Consider the following 22,960-nt stretch of genomic DNA (forward strand, 5'->3'; position numbering starts at 1 on the left):
ATAGTAGTGCTTTCAGTGTTGTTCTACATTTCTGCTAATGTGAAAATCTGCATCACAATAAGACAAAGTGAGTTTTTAATCTAAATCCAATGCAGCTCCTGGTTGCAAAGTATACTTGTTAAACATATGTGCATTCTATCGACAGACACTACAATGTCCTGATGTTCCCTAAATGCATCACATGCAGGTCAGGGTCAACAATAGTGTGGTGGCTGTGCACAGATTAGCCTCTAGTCTCCACCCAGTTATTGCAAGGTAGCAGCTCAGACAAGTGTGACCAAAAGTTACATAGACAAGAGTGAAATAGAGCATTCTCATGTTGGATTTACCCAAGTGTTTCTATTCACATGGGCTGTTCTGTGTAAGCAGAGCATTTTAAATGTTAAAATCACAGTTAATCATGTCAATTTAAACTATGAGAAGCCAAAATTTTGATCATGTTTAATTGTGCAGCTCTACAACTGATGTTTAGCGTCTTTGTTTCGCAACTGATTTTCATTTTCAGTGTTTCTTTCCTGTTGTCAAGAAACTCTGTGTCTTTAGAACATGCTTTAAAAATTTGGTGTATTCAGGTTATTAGGATTCTTCTTCTGGACACCAGGAATGTCTGAAGCACAATGTGTACATCTTGTGGAGACGGAGCTATTTCACTAGATAGGTAAAAAAAAGCAAAAAAAAAACAATGCCCTGCTGTGGCCCAAAAAGTAGTCAAGGAACCATCAATATCAGACTGGTTCTTCCTTATGGCACCAAAATATGTATATCAAATTGCATGGCAATATATCAAATAGATCTTGATATATTTCACTTATACTGCTAACACAACTAAAATGAACAGGAAATAGTAAACAACTATGCGCTCTACAAGCACAAATTAAATCTGCATTTATAAAATATAATGAGATAACTGAAATGTCTCATTTGTAGTGAAAATTACAGATGCTTCACATTTGTAAGCGATAAAGCTAATTTCATTTACTTTGTAATTATTACAAATCACAGGTTTTGTACCATGTGAATAGGTTTCAATCTTATCTTCATGACTGGTCTTGCCTGCCACACCAGTTAGATGCTGCATCTTTATTACTGTATCTGAAATATTTTCCTAACCATTACGTTCAATTTAGATTAAAATGGCTGCAAGGATGGAAAATTAGAGAGCGCAATTCAATTAACAATGCTTGGCTCTCAGCAGGACTGGACATGCGGAGAAGTGCCTGAGGGAGATGATGGAGATTTCTTTTTTATGCCACTACAGTCAGCGAGGACTCACAATGCTCAGAACGGATTACTGTATGAGGAGGATTTAACATAAATAATGTCAGTCCATGTGCATTGCACACTTCTTGGTCTTCTCACCCAAAGGAATTAAGCTTCTGTTTGAACAGAAACAACCCAGTTACCTTACACATAGCGCTAGATTTAGCATGAAAGTGAAGGTGTGCTGTTTTGATTAGTCTCCATGGACGCAAATCCACATTGGCAGTGTTGGAACTGCGCAGAAAAGATGTCGTGCAGCTTCATTTCAGACATGAGAATTACATCATGTTTAATTCTTCTGCAATGGGATTAGCAGCAGGTAAGAATGATCTCAGTGCGCCTAATGAATTACATGAAATAAGATTTGGCTGCAATCGTAGTAACCATTCAAGACTGATGGGGCAGCCAAGACTGGATCATGGGATAATAACATTTCTGTCATTTTCTTTGATAACAATTGAATTTAGAATAATCTGATACCGATGCCAAAAGAAGCTTTAACAGAGGTAGACTATGAAACCAGGAATCATCCAGACAAAGATACCGTATGCCTGTGTGCCACTGTGACACAATCATCAAGAGCTAACTGGTGCTTTTCTGTCTGAGCAAGAGAGAAGAAAAAGAAGATGCCTCCAGCTGAACAAGTGTTTTGGCCTGTGGCAATGCCGCACAGCAAAAAGAGAATGATAGGAACATGCATATGAGCAAATGCTAAGTAGTGACAAATGAAGGAAACAAATGTGAGCAAGAAAAATCTTTGTCATCTCATTGATGAATACAAGAGCCTATTTGTCAGCGCCTGATGGAGAACACTTGTCCTGGGATGGTGATGCATTCAGATAAATCAAAGCAACTCATTCAGCCTCTATTTGCTGCGGCGTGGTTAGATTTATCATGCGACAGATGTTGGGGGTCTTTTTTTTTCCAAAACAGACACACAGGTGCAGGTGTCGGGGGGATGCAGTTTACAACTGTGACAATGATGGGAAACAGCTGGTCCAGGAGTCATTCTCCACGACCTCCACGTATTTGAATTGCAACCTCTGAATAAACCTGTCAGATGTGGTTAGGTATGGACTGCTGGGGCAATTTTCCAGCGCGGGCCACCTCCTCTCTCCTTCTATCTGCTAAATATGCGATGTTGATGCTGGAGTCTCTGGGGAACCTGCCTTGACAGTGCGGCAGGAGACTCTCTTGGCAAATGCACAAAGGCTCTGACTCTTAAGCCTAATATATTCATCTCTAGCAGCTGCTGATTTTACAGCCAGGTTCCCATAAGACCGTGCAGGTAAGCTACAAGACCAGATCACAATAATAGCTGCATTAACAAGTTCACACTCCTTATGCTAGCATTTTATGTTGCAAGCCAAAAAACTAAATATGGTGCACAGTTCGTAGATGGGGGCGTGTTTGAATTTGATTTGTGCAGACCATTATTTAACCATCTACACATTATAAAGGGCTAGTTCACCCAAAATCCAAAATAACACATTTTCTAACACACAGTGGTATGAAGTCATGCAGATTGTTTTATATAAGACAAGATGCCTGCATATACAAAGGATATAAATTACATTTATTGTGTGAAGCTCATGGCATAAATAAAAAGTAACAAGAATTTCCAGAATTAGCAATAATTGGGTGTATTTTTTTTTACTGATTTATACTGTAAGACTGTTTTTTTCTTTTTTTTCTCTTTTTACCAGCTGACTTGAAACTCTAATTCTATCTGGAAAGAGTTATTCTTTCCAAAATGACTGGAGTGATTTTGTGGATGTGCACCTGTGTTGAAAATTACCTTTTATTTTCAAGATGAAAAATAACTGGAAATTGTTTGGAACATTTCTCATATGGTGTAACACTGTCTAAGGCTTCCAAAATTCTTTTTTTTTTTTTTGCTCCAGTTGGCATTCAAATCTGGCTTTGCACTCATCATACAGAGCTTTGTGGTGCTGATTTAAAAGGTCAAACAAATTAGACACGTTGTCTTGTGTAGTGGCATCATGTGCCAGACACTGACACAAGCCGAAATATTTGCATACAGCTGACTAGGGCTGCATGATTATGACCACAATGTTATTCATGATTATTTTGATCAATACTAGGATCATGATTAGGCTATTTATCACAACCATTTATTGATTTTAGACATTTTGTTTGCACTGTTTTCATTTCGATGTTGTGCTACATCCCTGCTAATGTACAAATAATACTTAAAATTTAGAGAAATTTCCATCTGTCCATCCATTATCTACACACCGCTTAATCCTCATTAGCGTCGCAGGGGGGCTTTAGTCTATTCCAGCTGACTTAGGGCAAAGGCAGGGGCCACTCTGGACAGGTCACCAGTTGATCACAGGGCTACACATAGAGACAAACAATCACACTCACATTCACACCTACAGACAATTTAGAATCATCAATTAACCTCAGGATGCTTTTGGACTGTGAGAGGAAGCCGGAGTCCCCGGAGAAAACCCATGCATGCACAGGGAGAACATGCAAACTCCGTGCAGACAGCGCCCAGATAGTTCAGCTGGCTGAGCAGGCGACCCATAAACAGGGGCTATAGTCCCTGATTCAGCAGTCATGGCTTCGAATCCAGTCCGTGGCCATTTACTGCATGTCATTCCCACACTCTTCTATCCATGTTTCCTGTCTCTCTCTCCACTGTCCTATACATAATAAAGGCCAACAACAAAAAGAATTACAAAAAAAAATTTAAAAACTCCATGCAGGAGATATCTCAGGCCCTGCCCAGGATCCAGTGATCTTCTGGAGGAGTATTTGGAAGCCTTAGACAGTCTTACACCATATGAGAAAGATTCCAAGCAATTTGCAGTCATTTTTCATCTTGAAAATAAAAGGTACGTTTCAACACAGGTGCACATCCACAAAATCTCCCCTGTCATTTGATGAATGAGTTAGAGAAAAAGAAAAACAATCTTACAATATGTATCACAGAAAAATTAAATGTTGCAATGCCAGTTGCACCAGGGCACCAAGGATCTTCTAGCTGCAAGGCAACGGTGCTAACCACTGAGCCGCTGTGCAGCTCTTGGAGAAACTTGTAAAGGCAAAATCTGAATAAAATTGTATCAAAATGCCTCACTTGCTGATCGTCTGTTTACTGATAGACATTACAATTCATCAAAGTTTCTCAAACACCATAAGCCAGCTGGGTAGTTGTGCACAGAGAAGCCTCTAGTCTCACCTCGTGCTTCTCAGTGTTTCTACCGTTTCAGGCTCATTTTGCTGTAAATAATTTTAAAAAATACAAGAATCCTTAAATCGGGGTGAATATTGTTTAATAAGACAGACTGCTCATGGAGATTAATCCTTGAAATTGAGAACGGTTTGAGTTTCTTTTTGTATCAAGCAGCAAAGGATAGTTGAATCATGCTGTGTTTCAGGTTATTTGGCTCACTTCACATCTACACCTAATATTAATTGAGCTCACACTTCTGTTTGGGAAATGATCACACTCAATATTAGTTCTTAAAATGCTTTTAGAGTACTGCAATCACAAGCATAATGCTGCAATAGTCTAGTAGTTGGCTGTGAGGGACAACTTGAGCTCAGTTTCTTCTCCTGTATTTATTGACATCTCTGCAAATTAACACCATAAGTGTGAGAAATTACCTCTTAGATTTCTGTGTTTGCAAAGTACCCATAGATGTACAGACAATGATCACTGCATTAATCTGAGGGAAGTAAAAAAATCAAAAAGGCAAGTTCTGAAGTCACAAGCAATTTTTTTGTCGTTTTTTTCTCTGATCTGTATGCAAATTTATGGATTTTCATTAACAGAAAATCGAGTAATAATGACATTTATTGAAAAGTGCAAATTATTCAGAATATTAGCATACGCACATGGTGTGTGTGTGTGTGTTTTTTTTTGAGAAGGTGTATGATGTTTGTCATAAATTGTGGCAAAAGGGTGCAGAGGGTTTTAACTGTCTTATTTGCCTCCTTCAGCTACATGCTGCTGCTGCATCTGTAGCTATGAAGGTGAGGACTCACATCAGCAGCCGAACTACAACAGCTAACTTCCTGTTGTTCTTAGAACATCAACATGCATGAACACAATGTTCAGTATTCTTTGCCTTATGTCTCTCCCTTCAACTCTCCCATCCCCCCCTGGGAGCAGGCGCTTCACAGTTTGAAAACCTCTGATCCACAGTAACCAGGACGTTACCAGCTGAAAAGAATTTGCTGCTGAAATTTGTAAAGTCATTTTTGAACCAAACTCCATTCACCTTTGTTGTACTGAGGCTATAAACTAGATAAAACTGTAATAAAAATAGCATTATCATATACAAAAGAGGTACAAGTTTAACCTAATTAAACCACCCACATCTCGAAGAAATCATGGCTTTTATCAAAACAATCCTGTTGTCAGACAAGACCAGGATTTGGCTTTTTTTTTTTTTTTTTTAAATTAAGGTATGAGGTATAGCCTGTGGTTTAAAGTAGAATTACATTAAGACAACTAAAATACCTGATTAAGGTGAAAAAAGATCATAGTTATGGTTAATTAAAAAAAAAAAAAACAAAAAAAAAAACCAGCTCTGAACCGCAATTCTGTGACAGTACAGAAACTCTGGTCTGACATCCACCAACCCGACCTCCACACCATCTAACTCTCTCACTGCTTACTGAAAATGTCAGTATAGTTGACATGCAAGTCATGCCTAAAGACTACACACAAACATTTGGAAACCAATCTATAAAAAATGGTGAAAAATGTTTCCAAAATAGGAAAACAGTCAAATTGTTAATTTTCAGTAGTAAAGAAACATTCAAAACGTATTTAACAATCAAACGAAACAGAAAAAATCTACAAATTCTTAAATTTGAGAAATTGGGGGGACAGAATGCTTAAACTTAAATGACTTATGATTTACTGAAATCACTCCTCAGCTTTTCTTCTGCTGGATAAATGACTACTAGTTGCCACCGTATCACAATGACAAGCATAAATATATTTATACATTCCGTTCAAAAATTTGGGGTCACTCAGAAATGTCTTTATTTTGGAAAGAAAAGCAGTTTTTTTCAATGAAGATAACATTAAATTCAACCGAAATACAGTCTAGACATTGTTAATGTGGCAAACGACTATTCTAGCTGGAAACATCTGATTTTTAATGGAATATCTACATAGAGGTACAGAGGAACATTTCCAGCAACCATCACTCCTGTATTCTAATGCTACACTGTGTTAGCTAATGGTGTTGAAAAGCTAATTGATGATTAGAAAACTCTTGTGCAATTATGTTAGCACATGAATAAATGTGCAAGTTTTCATGGAAAACACGGAATTGTCTGGGTGACCCCAAACTTTTCAACAGTAGTGTATATTTATGGTGTTAATGCTGACTTAGTATATTGTTACAGTTTACTTACATATTCTCCGTATGTGTCCTGGACTATGGGAGGAGCCGGCCTGTAACCTGCAGCTGGGGGAGCACCTCGGGCTCTCTGCACCCCCCTCCCTCTGGAGGATGGAGCCCGGCTGGGTGGGGCCCCTCTGGGTGCTGCTCCTCGAGGCACTGCTGCATGCAGGGGAGGAACTCCACCGCGACTCCTGACACAAGACACAAACATCCGGCTGGGTTAAGATGAGAGAGTAGAAAAGCTAATGCATGTTTCATGTCTTTTTCTAAGGAAAATTTTAATCAATTCCTGTGAATTACCAGAGGGGGAATATATGTGTGTGTATGTATAGGTACGATGGAGCAGATGCACTACGCAACACGTTCAAGGGGTCTTTGAGGCAATAAAGATACTGTTACAAGGATACTAGTAAACAGTGTATCATCAATATGAGATGTCCAATGCATTCCACATCTTCATGATGAGGTGCTATAATTTATTATGCTGGCAGTCAAGCTGCATCATCTACTTCCGCTCCAGTTAGTGATTTCTTACATCGGCCAGAATGACTTGACTACAACCGTAGCGATGAATCTGATACATTCGGCAGCAGGTTATACGTGTAGGTGGAGAGAGAGGAACAGCGAGGGTGGAGGGCAAGTTCCTCCAGTCGAGAAGAAGTGAGTCACATCCATTACTCAAAACACAGCATGTCTTGTGGCAGAATTGCTTTCCTGCCTATTAAAGAAAATGAGGATTAAAAAAAATTGCATTTCTGCCTGTTTTATGATGAATGTTTTGTTGTGTTTGCTGATTTGTAAATGTTCATCCTTGAAGTACAGCCGTACGTTTGGACTCTGAGGAACTGGCACATAACCCAGATTTATACCATTAATGTTTTAGATATTACGGCTTCTGAAAGTTAGAACTACGACGTACAAGTTCTACTTTTAATATTTTAGTAAACAAGCATGTCCCTCATAAAGCTCCGCAGCAAAACAGTGAGGGATACTGATGTGCACAGTCATCTAGATGAATTAACAGAGTCTCCCCAGCACTGTAAGCAAGACGGAAGCAAATACAAGCTGCTCTGTTGGAAATCAAAGGCAGTCTGACCTTGTGGTTTGGTAAAATATTGCATGAGCTTTTTACACCAGCTGAGCTTTCTTTTAAAAGCAGTTAACTGATCTGAAGCAGCAGCAGAAAACCGCCAAGGTTGCTCTCCGGGTCATTTTCTTTGTATGCTTTCCATTTCAGCAGCTTTCCATGTTTCTCTGGTGATACATCACAGATTTGGGGCAGGATGTGAAAAAAAAAAGTCTTAATTGTGTGACTAACAGGGACAGTGGGGGATGTTTACTTGATAGAAATTGGACCGCCCTCAAGCACAGAAAAAAATCAAGCGCTCACAGTCAATTCCCCCTTCAGGAGCAGGACTTCTCTTTTAGAAGCAGCTCCAGTCAAAGTCAAAGCAAAGAGGAGGAACAGGAAGAAACTCAGAGTAGTGGTAAGGATCAAAATCGAGCACACGTTAGTGTAAATATATAGAAAACTGCATACATGTCCCTAGGAGCCTGTGGGACTTCGGTCTTATCGCACACACATTAGGCATGGTAAATGCTAATTACAGTGTAATTTAAAACACAGCCAATTATATTCTGACTCAGAGCAAGACAAACACCCGATCTCAGTGACCTTGTTTATCTCCAAATCTGACGAAAGAAGTGTGTTTTCTTCTATAAACACAAAGCGCAAACAACACAGCTAGCTTTTTATTTAGTTTAAAGCCCCGCATCAATGCACACAGCGTTAAAGTCTTCTAATGGCCATGAGTATTTATATTTGTAATCTTGTGAGGTCTCAGAGGAGCTGAAATTAGCGTGGGTTCACAGAGAATGTAGAAAGCCAAGCATCTACTGGAGCTGATTTGCATATAAAGGCTTTTATGCAAATGTGGCTTTCCTTTGCTAATGTTTATGGACAGCAGACATTGCATCACTGTATCCGACTAGACACTATTTACTATCACTGCTGTTTTCCAATTAAAGGTGTTCACTCACCAGCCTGACCCATTTCATCACACGTGAATGTCTCAGTTAAAACATGTTCTATGTAACATGAAACAACTGTATACTGTGTCGATCGACTTAATTAGAAGATAAGACAACAAAAGTACAAAAAAATGATACAACTTAGTAGTATAAAATATTACCACCACTAAGGACAAGTAAGAGTCACTGAAAACAACATCTTGGGGACATTATCCTTCAAAATAGAAATTAAATTTAGAATTTTTTGTCACCAATTTTTGTAGAGTGCCATAGCTGGTCAATAAGATAATACTTAATAGATGACGCTTGGATGTCATTAACAATAGGCAAAAACTATAATATTTTCCACATGAAAAACAAACGGTTGTGGGAGTATGCTGTATTATAATTACCTATTAATACACAAAGGAATAACAGGATATTATGCAATGAGTAATCCAGCATTACTTTTTGTAACATCATTAGAGTAATGACTTTAAAAGTGGGTGCTTTCAACCCCCTTTGAGGAAAACAAAGAGGTCTTTTATATTTTGTCCTATATAAATTACCTGGTATTTATAGTTTAAGTATTAAAATGGGGAGTTAAGTGTGGGGTTTGGTAGGGTAAGTATCATTTTGTACAGCTTCTCAATGATATTATTAATAGAAAAAAACAGGAAGTGTATATTTTAAAAGTTCTTTATGTCATATATTTCAGTTTAAAAATCTATGCACTGATGGGCATGCAGGTTTTCACATATCACATTCACATCACTCTGTAGGACTGAAGTTTGTAATCATGGCATTAAGTATTTTTCTGGACTTCAATGGATTTATAAGAGAGATAAGGTGGAAACGCTGTGAAGTTGGATTAAAAACTGTATTGCCAGGCTAAGGAGTAGTTTCACGCAGATGCTAATAAACTGACTCTCCATATTGCAATAGGTCAGAATGCTGCTTTAGAAAAAGGAAACCCAATGTATGATTTAGAGAAAATTGAAAATGAGTATAATTTTGTTTTTTCATTGTCCTTTGTTCTTGAAGCTTTATCATCTTTTGTTTAATGCTATAAAAGTATGTGACTGAGATGATGAGACCATCTGGCTAGAAGTTTTTTCCTCGTAGGTAGAGTGCTAGATAATGTTTGATGTAAAAGTGTCTCACTGTATAATCCCAAGAGGGATGGGTCACATAGAGGCAAGGCACGCAAATGAAATTCAATTCATTCATTCAATAACAGCCTCACTCTCCTACAGCTGTATTAGAGCTATATTAAGCTATTGCTACAGCAAACCAAACATGTCCAACTGCTGCTGCTTCACATTAAAAACATTAAAAACAGGGAAGCTTTCTCATTAAACGCTCACACAAATGGCAAGAATGATTCCACAAAACGACTGAGTTTGTTTTAAATATTGCAGGGAAATAATTGAACATGAAAAGTCACATTTAGCTGTAAGTTAAATGATGCACACCTCTAATCTTTCAGTAAGATACCCAACTTTGCTTTCTGCAGCTCTTGTTTAGACAACTACTAAACTACAAACTTCTTTGTGCCATGAAATCATACCACATTTTCCCACAGTGAGATGAAAAAGACCAATTATTGACAGGTTCTTTATTAAACTCGGGAAGTTTTTGTCTGACCGTGCTGAGAACACACACAGCTGTTTCTCCTCTTGTGTATTTCTGACAAAGTAGTTGCTCAAGGAATGATTGCTGCACAAACATTTCTAGGCCCTGCAGCTACTGTGGGCATCATAGACAACAACTCATTACGCCTTTTCTCTATATTTTACTAGTGTGGGCTAATGGTTTTTGCTGAGAGTGACCTCCCACACCACATTTTAAAAGCAAAAGTGCGGTTTGAGAATCCAGTCTCTGCCCCAGAAGCCTAAGAATTTACAAACAAAGTATTTTGTTATGTTCTAAACCTAGCTCAATGTGAGAGTCTCTACTGCTGTTTTGCTGGTCTCATTTGCTTTTCCGTCACTAATGGGTTGACAACAACATGTTACAGCCATTCAGACAATTACATTTGGCCTCTTATATATTTAAAATTTGTAGTTAATTTTTATTTTATTTTATTCTTTTCGATTAGTGTGACCCAGCAGGCACAGATTTTATTAATGACATTTAAAGGGAGTCCTCGACTTACGCCCGAGTTCCATTCCTACGGATTGACGTAAGTCGATTTTCGCCGTAAGACGGAACTCTGGCGAAAATGCAAACAAAGCCGTAACGTGCATCACGATATCGATCAGCTCTTCGGAAAAGTCATGAATACCAATGACTTTTATGCATGTGAGTCATTTTACAAGTTACAAGTTAGCGAATGAAGCACTATCCAAGGTGGTGTACAACCGGCAAATGTAAACAAAGCCGCCTTATAGCGCTGCGTGACGACGTATTCCTCCACTCCGCTCGTCAACTAGTTCCACGTAACCAGTTCTGATGTAACGACGAAACGCTGTACGTCGTAAACTGAAAACCCCCTGTGCTGATAAATAGAAAGGGTTTATTCCTTGGTATTCAAGGTGGAATTGGAGATGATTTTACACGCTTTTATTTCATCTCGATTAGATTACTGTAATGCCCTTTATACCTGTTTAAATCAGTCCTCTTTTAACCGCCTTCAGACAGTACAAAATGCAGCTGCTGGTTTTATAACAGGAACTAACCAGAGATCCCACATCACCCAGGTCCTATCCTCTCTCCACTGGCTTCCAATCAATTTTCGTGTTCATTTTAAAATACTGGTTCTAACTTTTAAGGCTTTGCGTGGTCAAGCACCACAGGATATTGCCGACATCCTTCACCCATATGTCCTGAATAGAGCTCTCAGGTCAGGCCAACAAAAATTACTTCTTGTCCTGCTAACCAAGTGTAAAACCTGTGGTGACTATGCTTTCCAATATATTGCACCAAAACTATGGAATGCTCTTCGTCTACAGCTGAGATTGGTCGACTCCTGTGAAATTTTTATGAGGCAGCTGAAAACATTTTTATTCAGACAGGCTTTGGTTGACCTGTAGTCGCTTTATTTTATTTATTTCATTTCATTTATTGTTTTTGAAGCACTGCACTTTAACTGTTGCGCCCCTGTTTTAACAATTTATTAGTTATCATTTTTGTTTTTAATTTATCCTTGTTTTATTATTATTGTAAAGCACTTTGTGATTTTGTAGCTGTGAAAGGTGCTATATAAATAAATTTTGCCTTCTTACTTACTTATTCATTGAGATAAAGCAAGAAAGATTATATTTCTAAGACAGGATAGTAGATATGAACAGATAGGAGCCCTGAAGTGTGGCAGGGAAGGACTGATTATTGAAAGGAAAACGGAGGGCTTAGTGAAATTGAAATCAAAAGGACTATTTCATTCATTCTTCTCACAGGTCCATCCAGAGAAATCTGGACTCACAAGCATTAGATGTTTTGCCTCTCTTGTCTGGTTGATTTTATTTTTGTGACTAGAAATTGAATGAATAAACAGATAAGTGCAAAAGTTCCATATTGCAACTTTAAATAATAAAAGCAGTGCTTTGGTTTATAGGTCTATGCCAATCATCTATGGTTTCTCCCTCTTTGTAATTCCTGCTGAGGTCTGCATGGTTAGAAACACCAGGACTCATTTTTCTGACTTCAGAAGAAGCTATTTGCTGCCATTCATTTCTTGTAAAATATGAGGAACAGCTTCCACAGAGAGAGATAACCTGACACATTAAACAGGAAGTCTTTGTCGGGTTTGTTGCTCCAAGTTTTATTTCACTGCTGTGTCCAATCGGAATAATTTTATATCGGTACTGGCACATTATGATACGCTTTGCTCCCTGACTGTCACAACAGCAAGTATTAAATGAAAACAGAGGCTGCTTGTTCTTTCCAAAATGACTCATTTGATTGATTAAAAAAAAAAGTTAATGGTTACGTTTTTATTAAAGGTGTAATATGAACAAATAGAGCAATGGAGAATAAAACTAGAAGCAAAAATTCAGTCAGACGTTCTGCTGGTGTCCCCCAAGAAACAAGGAATTTAAAATTGAAGCATTTTATATTTGTTATTTACCTCATTTGTGTGCACTTGATAAATTTCAGCTCAGTGTGAGTCTCTACTGCTGTTTTAAGGCTCTCCTCTGCTACTCTTTTGTGTCTGTTCTGCTCAGATCTTTGCGTGTCTGTTTCCAAACACGGGTTTACTCCGGTCAGACGGACAACAAACCCGAGCAGAGTAAAGAAGAGGCAAGTGAAGAGAAGATAATGTTGCTAAGGTGCTCTAGTGACGTCCAGCACTTTGGAAATATTGCACACAGAACATTCAAGATTAAGACGGGTTGAAGGTATGATTGTGGGCATGGTCAGAAAGAAATGATCCTGATCTGTTGGAAGGCGAAGGGGCACAGACTTGAATCTCAGTGGCCAAAGTGAAACACTTTACTCACCAATCTCCTATCTAAGAGTTTCTACTGTGCTGCAACAGCTTCACGCTGATGAGGAAAGCCAATATTCACACGACCACAGGAGGTCGATTGTCAGGAAAACATAGAGGGACAGATTTACTGAGGCTTGTGTGGCAGTTTTTTCAGGCCCAGATTGCACATGCAGTAGCATTTGTGCAGTTTGTGTGTTTGCAAGATATGTCTCCGTTGTTGCTGCATATGGATTTGGGGAGATGTGTTAACGACAGCTGATTGTATATTCTGTTTTCTAAGGTCACACAATTTGTGATGGTCAGCTTTGCAAAACAAATTCTTTCACTATGTAAGCCAGGTGGGAAAACTGCAAAGATAAGATTTAGAGAAGTCACAAGGAAGGCTTTGGCTGAACGCCTGACTTTACCTTTATGCTACAGAAATAAGGACTCAGATATACAGTAGTTACACCACAAAAAGAGGTGCACTGTATCAGTTATCTAAATGTAAAAAAGTAAAAAGTTAATTAAGAACAAACTGCACTAATGCTTTGAAAGAAAAATACAGCAGAACTCATTATCAAGGAACACAGCAGAGAAAGAGAGTCCAGTTTGAACTTGACACTGACTGTATTGTAGAATCACTGCGGTATTTAATGTATGTGATAGCAAGTCCCTGAGGTGAAACATCTGCTGTACAAACACCATCTTCTCCTTCACCTGCTGCAGTCTGAGCTGCTTCAACAGTTTTAGTGGCTTATGGATATTTTGTGTCCACTTATTTTTAGCTTCCACTAAGTCTCTCAGTCTCCTGTGATGTTAATAATTGAAGTAGTTGTAAAGATGCTTTTTAATTTCCTCAAATGGGAAATAGTATGTGTTTAGGGATTTACTGTGAATTATAAACTGCTATGATGCCAGAAAAACCTGAACTGAACATATTTGAGAAGGTTCAAGGCAAGTGAACCTCCAAACCAGGCCCAGTTCCAGAATTAAATGACTACACTGGCATTCAAAATTATTAGTAGTGCAGAAAACTGTTTGTCTATAGCTGCTTTCATCAGAATCAAACACCTGAAACATGGTAGGGTATTACTACACTGTAAAAAAAATGTTTGTAAATTTTATGGTAAACAATAAACAGTCAAACCATGACAGTAAAAATATGTAAAGTCTAAAACAGTTTGCTACAGTTTATACAACACTGAATCACTGTAAATAAGTTAATCGGGGAAAAGAAAGGACTTTATTTAGTTTTTTCTTTCTCTTGAAAAAATACATTCCCCTACGCTTGCACAGTTTTTCAATGGATAACTGCCGTAATATGTATAACATTCAATATTGTAATTTTTGCATTCACTTCTCGAAACAAATATTAGTTTTCACAGTATAGTAGTTTCAGCAGTTTAACTGTTGTGCTGATAATATTTGTAATAAGTAACATGACATTTTTTGCATTTATTTCATGTAAAAAATACACTTTGTACTGGTCAAATTGATGTACTTTTGTGTAAATAACGGCCTTATGTTTTTATACTTATGACAGCTATAACTTCAATTGTTTCATATGTCACGCTAAACATACACATATTAAATGTAAAATACACTAACTTTTGTGCTGAAAATGGAAAAATGCTGTAATATTTATAAGAGGTCACACAAACTTTATTTTATATGGTATTTTTATGTAAATTTTCAAGTAAAACTAATTTTCTTTTAAGAGTTCAAACTTTTTTTTGTACAGTAAAATATGGAATGAAGCACATTTTGTGACTGTAAAATCAACAATATCAGTATATTCCTTTACCGTAAATGAAGAAAATGTTTTACTGCAATTTTATGGTAGCGTTCTGGCAACCACAGCTGCCGGAATTTTACCGTATAAATAACAGTTTTGTTTTTTTTACAGTGTATTTCACCTGAAATTTCCACATACGTCATCAAATATGGCATAGTTTTAGCAGAAATATTCTCTAAAATATTCTCCCTTTCACTTTTCTCCACTGCATAGGCGACTTGGGTATATTTTCAGACACACCTGCACAGGCTCTGAAGTTGCAGGCCATGAGGTTGGGGTGAGTCAGACAGCAGGAGTGAGCTGGTGGTGAACTAGAGACAGCTAGTCTAACTTTGGCAACAGCCTTTACATCGACTTTGCTGCTGATAAAGATAATGATGTCTCCATGATGTGCCTCAACATCTGCAGGTGTGAAGACTATGTTGCTGTCAGTGTTTGGCCTCTATAACCCTTTTCAATAGCCACATAATGATGTTCGGACAGCTACACACACCAGGACGCTGAAGGTGTCCAGACACAGTGAGACACAAACAAGTAGCACTGAGCGACATTAATTTAATCCCTGTTTAACTGAGTGCATCATAGGATATGAGTAACAACATATTTATCATTCAGATTTCAACTCAAAGTGGAAATTATTAATCCCTTGTGTTGTCTTAGAGTCAAAAATGACTCAGGCACAATGTTTAATGGAAGAGAAAAAACACTAAATAACCTTTTTTCAACTTGAAATTCAATGATTTTTCCTAAAGTGATCCCACCATTAGAAACAATGAAACATCGCTTTTTGTAAATATTTTCATCAAAACTGAACACCACTAGGGTACAAAGATTACCTTAGGTGATTTTTGACCCAGCAGTTAAAACTCACAGTCACAGTGGACTAAAACCCACATAAACACAATGAGAAACTGAAATTATGTGTATAAGTAACTGATCTCAGAAAAACTTCAACTTTCATGTGCACTGTTGTTTCCCTTCAAAAAATATTTTTAAAGCTACTTTTTGCACATTTCTGGTACTTTCGGGTGTACAAGTACTATCTCTTGCTAAAGAAATAATTTTTACACCTATGCAGTACCTTTAGCAACAATAATAGTGATAAGAAACCTCTACTTTAGTAAAGAAAACAGCTGCAATGTCTGATGTAATAAAAATGAGTGGTGTCCCCTGATTAAATAAAGTCTTTCTCCTCTCTGAAGAGGGAAAACTAAGATGTATGACAGGATGTTTCTTCATGTATAGTAGATTTTAGGTTGAAAATTGAATTAAGCTGCTTTACTTTAGAGGCTCAGTGGAGGTGGGTCATTTTTGACCCTTAGGACAAGGGAAGTATACAGGATGTATAACCACGTGAAGGTTAAACTGAGGGTGCTATGCATACTTTCACAGCCCTGCAGAATTCAGCCTGCTTTGAACACATCAAGTTCAGACTGATGTCAGGTTGGTCATATATGCCTGCAAACTATTAAGAGCCCCTCAGTAAATATACACGCCTGGAAATGTGCATGATATGTCCTGTTTATGTTTGTCTCCAGATGCCAAGTCCATGAGCTGACTGTGTAATGAGTTGCTGACTTAGTGAATCAAGGTCTAATTCATGCGCACGGCAACCAAAGTCAACATTTTTGGCAGGTAAGTTCAGGGAATCCAAATCAGGCATTCACATCAAGTTTTGCTGACTTACACGGAACAAACTAAAATTGCCATCAAAGGCCTACAAACATAATAAACTTATACTACCGTTCAAAAGTTTGGGGTCACCCAGACAATTTCATGTTTTCCATGAACACTCACACTTTTATTCATGTGCTAACATAATTGCACAAGGGTTTTCTAATCATCAATTAGCCTTTCAACACCATTAGCTAACACAATGTAGCATTAGAACACAGGAGTGATGGTTGCTGGAAATGTTCCTCTGTACCTCTATGGAGATATTCCATTAAAAAATCAGCTGTTTCCAGCTAGAATAGTCATTTACCACATTAACAATGTCTAGACTGTATTTCTGGTTAATTTAATGTTATCTTCATTGAAAAAAATGATTTTCTTTCAAAAATAAGGACATTTCTAAGTGACCCACAAGAACAGCTCGATGTGAATGTGTTCTATCAGACGCAGGCAGTCACTAATATGCTCTAACTCTAAATGACACCATTAACTCTGAAAATGCAACTGGATACTGTACACATGCATTTGCAGAAAAAAAAAAAATCTGCCTTCCCAGTTGCTCCTTAGCTGTAAATAATACTCATTCCCCAGTCAAACTGAAACGCACAACATCTCACATGCACACGCACACACACACACACATACACACGCACATCCACAAACATTTGGAAGCAGGTTACCTGGGAGGCCCTGGAACAGGTGTCCCTCTTCCACGGGCGGCTGACTTTCCCCTCACCGATGGCACCTTGGCATCCTCCGATCCACCGTTCAGGTATGTGAGCTCCTGCAGCTGGGCCTGTCTGATCTCATCATTGTAATCCTGCACACAGAGAGGCATCATGTTCACACACACGCGCTCACACACATACAGACGGCAATAGACTCGCTTTCAATTACACTGTATTAAATTACGTCCTTTATCTCCAGGGCTACAGCCCCGGGAATATCTAATTAATGTACTTTACAGTACTGCCGTGACCGCTGTTCCTGAGGCTGCAAAACATTTCAGATCTCCCGTTGATAAATCCTCAGGACCCCATTCGCCTTTATCTTCTCACGCAGTTGTTTTTTGCAGCTAAATTAAAACACATAATTAATATGGAAATAGGTCTTTAATCATAAAACAACTGATATGATTGTCATGTGTTGGCTCTATCAATAAATATGTTTTATGGCAACAGTGAGAAGGGGTACCAGAGAAGGAGGGGAGTTGGAGGGGTCTGCTGATAATTAATGATGAGATGTAAATCATCATAGCTCTGAGCGCTGGAGAGATCATCCATAATGAATGGAGGAAGAGTAAATAAGCTCCATGCTGCATGCTGCTGCCAAGGAGGGTTGGCCCATGTGGTGAGATTCCTCCCTGCGCACTTTTATTCCTCTTATACCCATCACTTCCCACACAGGATCACACACACTGATCCAAATTCTGGCCACACACACACACAGACCGAAAGGCCCTGACAAAATTACAGTACAAGTTACAGACAAAGAGAGTGAGAGAAGGAGTAACTTGTCTCTGCTGTTACTCACTGGCTTCGGTGTGGACAGGCTGAAAATGAGTTGGCCAGGGCCAAAGAGCAGCTGAAGAGAGATTCAGGAGGAGAGCAAGCAAAAATCCAGGGGAAATGTGTTGGTATGTGAGTGTGAACATACTGGTATGAGAAACTTTTTGATCTCCTCCAGAGCGTGACCCATCCTGGCATAGGCCTCAGCCGGTGGGGCGAACACCTCGATGAGGACGTGCAGGTCTTCGTTCAGGTGGTGATATTTGGCCTCGCCGCTCTGCCGTAGCTCTTCTTCCTGACGGTATAAAAAAAAAACAACAGTTTGGTGTCATATATCTTCTGTCTAGGGAATAAGGACGAGCTAACTGTCACAGCGAGGAACATTTATCTTTCTTTTTTTTTGTATTTTTTCAAGGATTTACTGTGGGGATTATTTTTCTGTAACTGTTAACATAATGAGGTTTGATGCTTGGGTGCTGCAGAGTTACCAAACGCCAGACAGAAAATATTTATGGGGGTTGTTGTAAACTTCTGCGAGCAGGCATTCCTTACAATCTTTTCAACTGCGGCTGTCACATTTAACGGATTGCCCTTGTCCTCACACAGCTGCCTGTCTTCACAACAAATGCACCGATGATGTACTGCGCTTACTTCACCATCATATCTTCTAGGCTCGTTGAATTTTAGCTCATCTAAGTGATTGCTGAAAGTTCATTAAAATAAATTAAGCGACTCTGGGAGGAAAGGGAAGTTCTGATTTATATTTGATGGGGTACAATATTGATTTCTGTAAAGAAAAAAACAGTGCATTAAGTGGAAAAGGTGAGTATGCATTTAGAAAAATCATTTTACAGAGAAATACTGATTGATTTAGTTACATTTCACTAAGTTTGGTTTAAAATCACCTCTGAGGAGTAAATCAGTAAAATAGTTGATTTAAATTGTCTTCACATGACCTAAAATTGTTGGATTGTTCTAATGTCATTTTACCAATGTGAGAACAACAATATCCTATTAGTTACACAACATAAATAGGGCCACAGATTTCATTTTAGCATCTTTATCAACAAGAAAATCTGTAGAAGAAGACATCAGAATACTAGACAAACTGCACCAAAGGTGATTCTTGGGACGTGAAGTAGCATTCTACCCTCCCCAGCAGAATCCAAGAAGAATTGTCCTTGAATCTGAACAGTTCTGGTAGCAACATTTCAATCACATAATGAACAAAGATGCTGACCTTTTGGCTAAAATGCCCAAAATTCCAGTAATAACATGCAAAAAGCTTGTTAGAACCATGTTTGTGCTATAGCAGCAGAAAAGGGCTTCAAGACTGATTACTGAGAACATGGCATTTTTAGTAAAAATGTTAAAAAAAAACAAAAAAAAAACCAACATAAAATAGTTCACATTTATCATTAACATCTCTAAAACAATGCCCCACTGTCTCTTGCCACTTGCTCGTGTCATTTTCAGTCAGAAGAAACCTTACCTGTCAAATAAAAAATCACCATAAATAAAATTTTGGCTCGGCTATGAATAATTTAGGGCTTAACTGTATGAGACTGGAGCTGGTCAGACAATCTGGACAAGAAAAATGGGGCTAAATTACTCGGGCTAAGATTCTCCGTTGCTTATTCATGTTTTCTTAAGGGGTTTGTGTACAACAGGCTACACTGGTTTAAAAAAACAGTTTTTCTTTTCTACTAAAGTCATGCCAGTGTAGCTATTTAAGGTGGATTTCTTGGAATCCCCAACAGCAAGTTCTTTGTACATTTCTGAAACTGACGTCTTAAGGCCTCATGTTTGTCATTCTAGTGTTGTTTAGCTTCCGTTCCTGTGTGGGCACTTTTACTTTTGTAATTCATGTATGCATTAGGACTACATAGGTAATATGATCTTCACAATATTGGACTAATATTGCTACTAATACCATTTGGTGCCTTTGTGACACCTTAGCTCTGTCGTGTTCCCTGAGCCACTCCTGAGCAGTTTTTGCAGTGTGTCGGGGTGCATTGACCTGCTGAGGGTTGCAACTGGCATCAAGGACTGCTGTTCACAATGGGAGTTTGGGGGGTTGGAAGGTTGCTTGACCTGTAGTGCTCAGGTGGGTGGGACATGTCAAAGATCCGCATGAATGTCAGGAGTCAAGGCTTCCAGGCAGAACGTTGCATTGGAGCAAGATGATCAATGTTATTCACTTCAACTGTCAGTGGTCATAATGTTGTGGCTGATCGGTTGTATATTCCAGCGGAGTCATTCATGTTCCTCAGGAGATGGATTCTACTGACTTTGGTCTTTCCTGTAGATACACTGTGTTTGATATTCACAGTAAACATCTTTGGCTTTTCTTTGTCAAAAATTTAAAAAAATCTAGAGATGGTCCGATTACTTTCATACGGGACAAAAGTAGCATCAAATCCTCTTACTAGAGATGTTACAAACACCAAGGTGATTTTGTAGTGAAGTGCTTTTGCACAGGAAAATGAATTTTACTGTGAAGGCTTCTTTTAAGTACAAACCATTGAGAAACTTTGTCATATGGTAAAACACAGGCAAAGGCATCCAATATCCAATTTGTTATTTTTGGGTTTTTTTTCGGCTTTGATGGCACTCAGATCTGATTTTGCACCTGTCACACAGAGATGTGTGGTGCTGATTTAAATGGCCAAACAAATTAGATGCATTGCTTCATGTGGTGAAACAGACACTGATACAAGCTAAAGTATTTCCATACCACTGTCTAGGGCTGCACAATCATGACCAAAATGAAAATCATGATTATTCTGATCAATATTGTGACCCTGTTTATCACACTGATTTTTAGAGACATAAATTTTTCCATTGCACTGTTTTACTTCAGTGACATGCTCTATGCCTGCCAATGTACAAATCCACATCAAAATAAGACTAAGAAAGTAAAAATTGTTCCCTTGAATTCAGTGCATATCCTAAAGGCAAAATATGAATGCAATCGCTTAATAATGATTTGTTTATCAATAGATACTACAATTCCCTGATGTTCCCCAAACGCTTCACAGGCTACAGCAGCAGCTAGACAGGTGACTGCAGCACTGTGCAAAGAGAAGCCTCTAGTCTCCACTCAGTTACTGCAGAAAATCAGACAGGTGTGAAACCAAACGTGACTGAGACATGAATGAAAAAATACATTTTAATCTCAGGTTTATTCAAAATTAAACTAAGTGATTTAATTTACATGGGTTGTGTCACATTAATTGGGCTTCACAGTGACTTGGTGGTTAGCACCGTCGCCTTGCAGCTAGAAGATCCATGGTTCGCGTCCCGCCCTAGGCCTGGGATCTTTCTGCATGGAGTTTGCATGTTCTCCCTGTGCCTGTGTGGGTTTTCTCTGAGTTCTCTGGCTTCCTCCCACAGTCCAAAAACATACTGGTGATTCTAAACTGTCTGTAGGTGTGAATACCAGTGTGATTGTTTGTCTCTATATATAGCCCTGTGATAGACTGGTGATCTGTCCAGGTGTCCCCTGCCTTCACCCTAAGTCAGCTGGGATAGACTCCAGCCCCCCGGTGACCCTGATGAGGAATATGCAGTGTATAGCTAACACATGGATAGATGTTAGGTATAAGTAGAATATTTTAAATGTCAATATCACAGTTGACCATGTTCATTTAATTATAGGTTTAATTAGAGGAAGCCAAAATTGAGGTCGAGATTAATATTGTGGACCAAAGCTGTGGACCAACAAAGTCTGTCTTGGCAAAAAAATAAATAAATAAAAACCCTCGATTTAATAGTAAGTGACAGTCTATCAGACAAACTTCTATTGTGGCTTAATAATAGAAAATAAGAATTGTGTGAGCTTTCTTTTTCTATCAAGCAGGAAAAAAAGTTGTGCAACAATGCAATGTTGATGCTGAAAGAATACATTATGTAGATCCAATTGAAACTTTCAGGGGTTGTTTATGTTTAAGCTAGTGGTTAATTCCTGCACACTGTGGTCTCGCCATTTAAAAGCCTCATCTCATCCATTTTGAGGCTTGTCTGACAAGCAGTTTAAACTGCTGTGTCTGTACATCTCATGCTTTAAGTGTATTTCACAGTGAACATTGAACTGAAGCTTGACTTTTAGAAAATGATTCACAAATTAAATTGCCAAATCTTTTAGAAAAAAAAATCACATGAACATTTTTTCTCCAAATCAACCATCTACCAAAGTCAGTAAAAAAAAAAAAAAGAAAAAGAAAAATCAAGACAATACAACCACAGTTTTTTTTCAGGCAAGACCAAAATGAACCATTCAAACTGGGGGTATGGAGTTTTCCTACAAAAATGAATTATTTCGCAACACCAAATTAGCTACATATGAATTTACAAGGATAAAAAGCTGAGTGTTCATCTTTTCAAATGCTCTGTTAATAAATACATGGAATCTGTTTCACAAAATATTGAATTAGTGCAAGATGTTGATCAGCTTGTCAGGTCAGATGTGGTGGTGGACGGTGCCAGTGATGTCTGTTGGAAACAACTGCTGTATTAGAATTAGATTTCACATGACATCCTTATGTTCCTGCATCTCACTCTAACCTACAACGTATTTTCCGTGGTTGGTGTACAGGCCTGAATGCGCTTTCATTTGCTGTTTAGTTCCACTCAAACACCTGAAAGCGGGGCAGATGTAACTCGTTCATTTCCACCTCTACCTGCAGACGCTCGGTGCATTTAGGCTGCAGCAGTAAAGGGTACCATGTAAACAGAGAGGGGGCTGCACAGGCCATTCAGTCCCGACAGAAGCAGGCCAGCGTAATGTTATTGATGGGGAGAAATAGGACAGCAAAACCCCCAAATGTCTCCCATCACACTGCACAAAGGAAACAACAGGTTTGGCGTCCCAGTTTCTCCTTTTGAGCAGAAAAAAGAG

At 38.5% G+C, this 22,960-nt stretch overlaps 1 protein-coding gene across 2 annotated transcripts in view; it reads right to left on the minus strand.

The window, feature by feature from the left end:
* Positions 1 to 22,960, minus strand: part of khdrbs3 (KH domain containing, RNA binding, signal transduction associated 3) — a 127,687-nt gene that overhangs the window by 38,663 nt on the left and 66,064 nt on the right. For both annotated transcript variants that reach the window (XR_004846815.2, XM_023263743.3), the window contains exons 4-6: positions 18,209 to 18,355; positions 17,233 to 17,372; positions 6,670 to 6,850 (exon numbers count right to left, since the gene is read on the minus strand). Coding sequence is in view for 1 of the 2 variants with exons in the window: in XM_023263743.3 (XP_023119511.1) it covers positions 6,670 to 6,850; positions 17,233 to 17,372; positions 18,209 to 18,355 (468 nt within the window). In the remaining variant the exon portion in view is untranslated. The remainder of the gene's footprint in view (positions 1 to 6,669; positions 6,851 to 17,232; positions 17,373 to 18,208; positions 18,356 to 22,960) is intronic.

Source organism: Amphiprion ocellaris, chromosome 15 (assembly GCF_022539595.1).
Source record: "Amphiprion ocellaris isolate individual 3 ecotype Okinawa chromosome 15, ASM2253959v1, whole genome shotgun sequence".
In the NCBI taxonomy this organism is placed as follows: Eukaryota; Metazoa; Chordata; class Actinopteri; family Pomacentridae; genus Amphiprion; species Amphiprion ocellaris.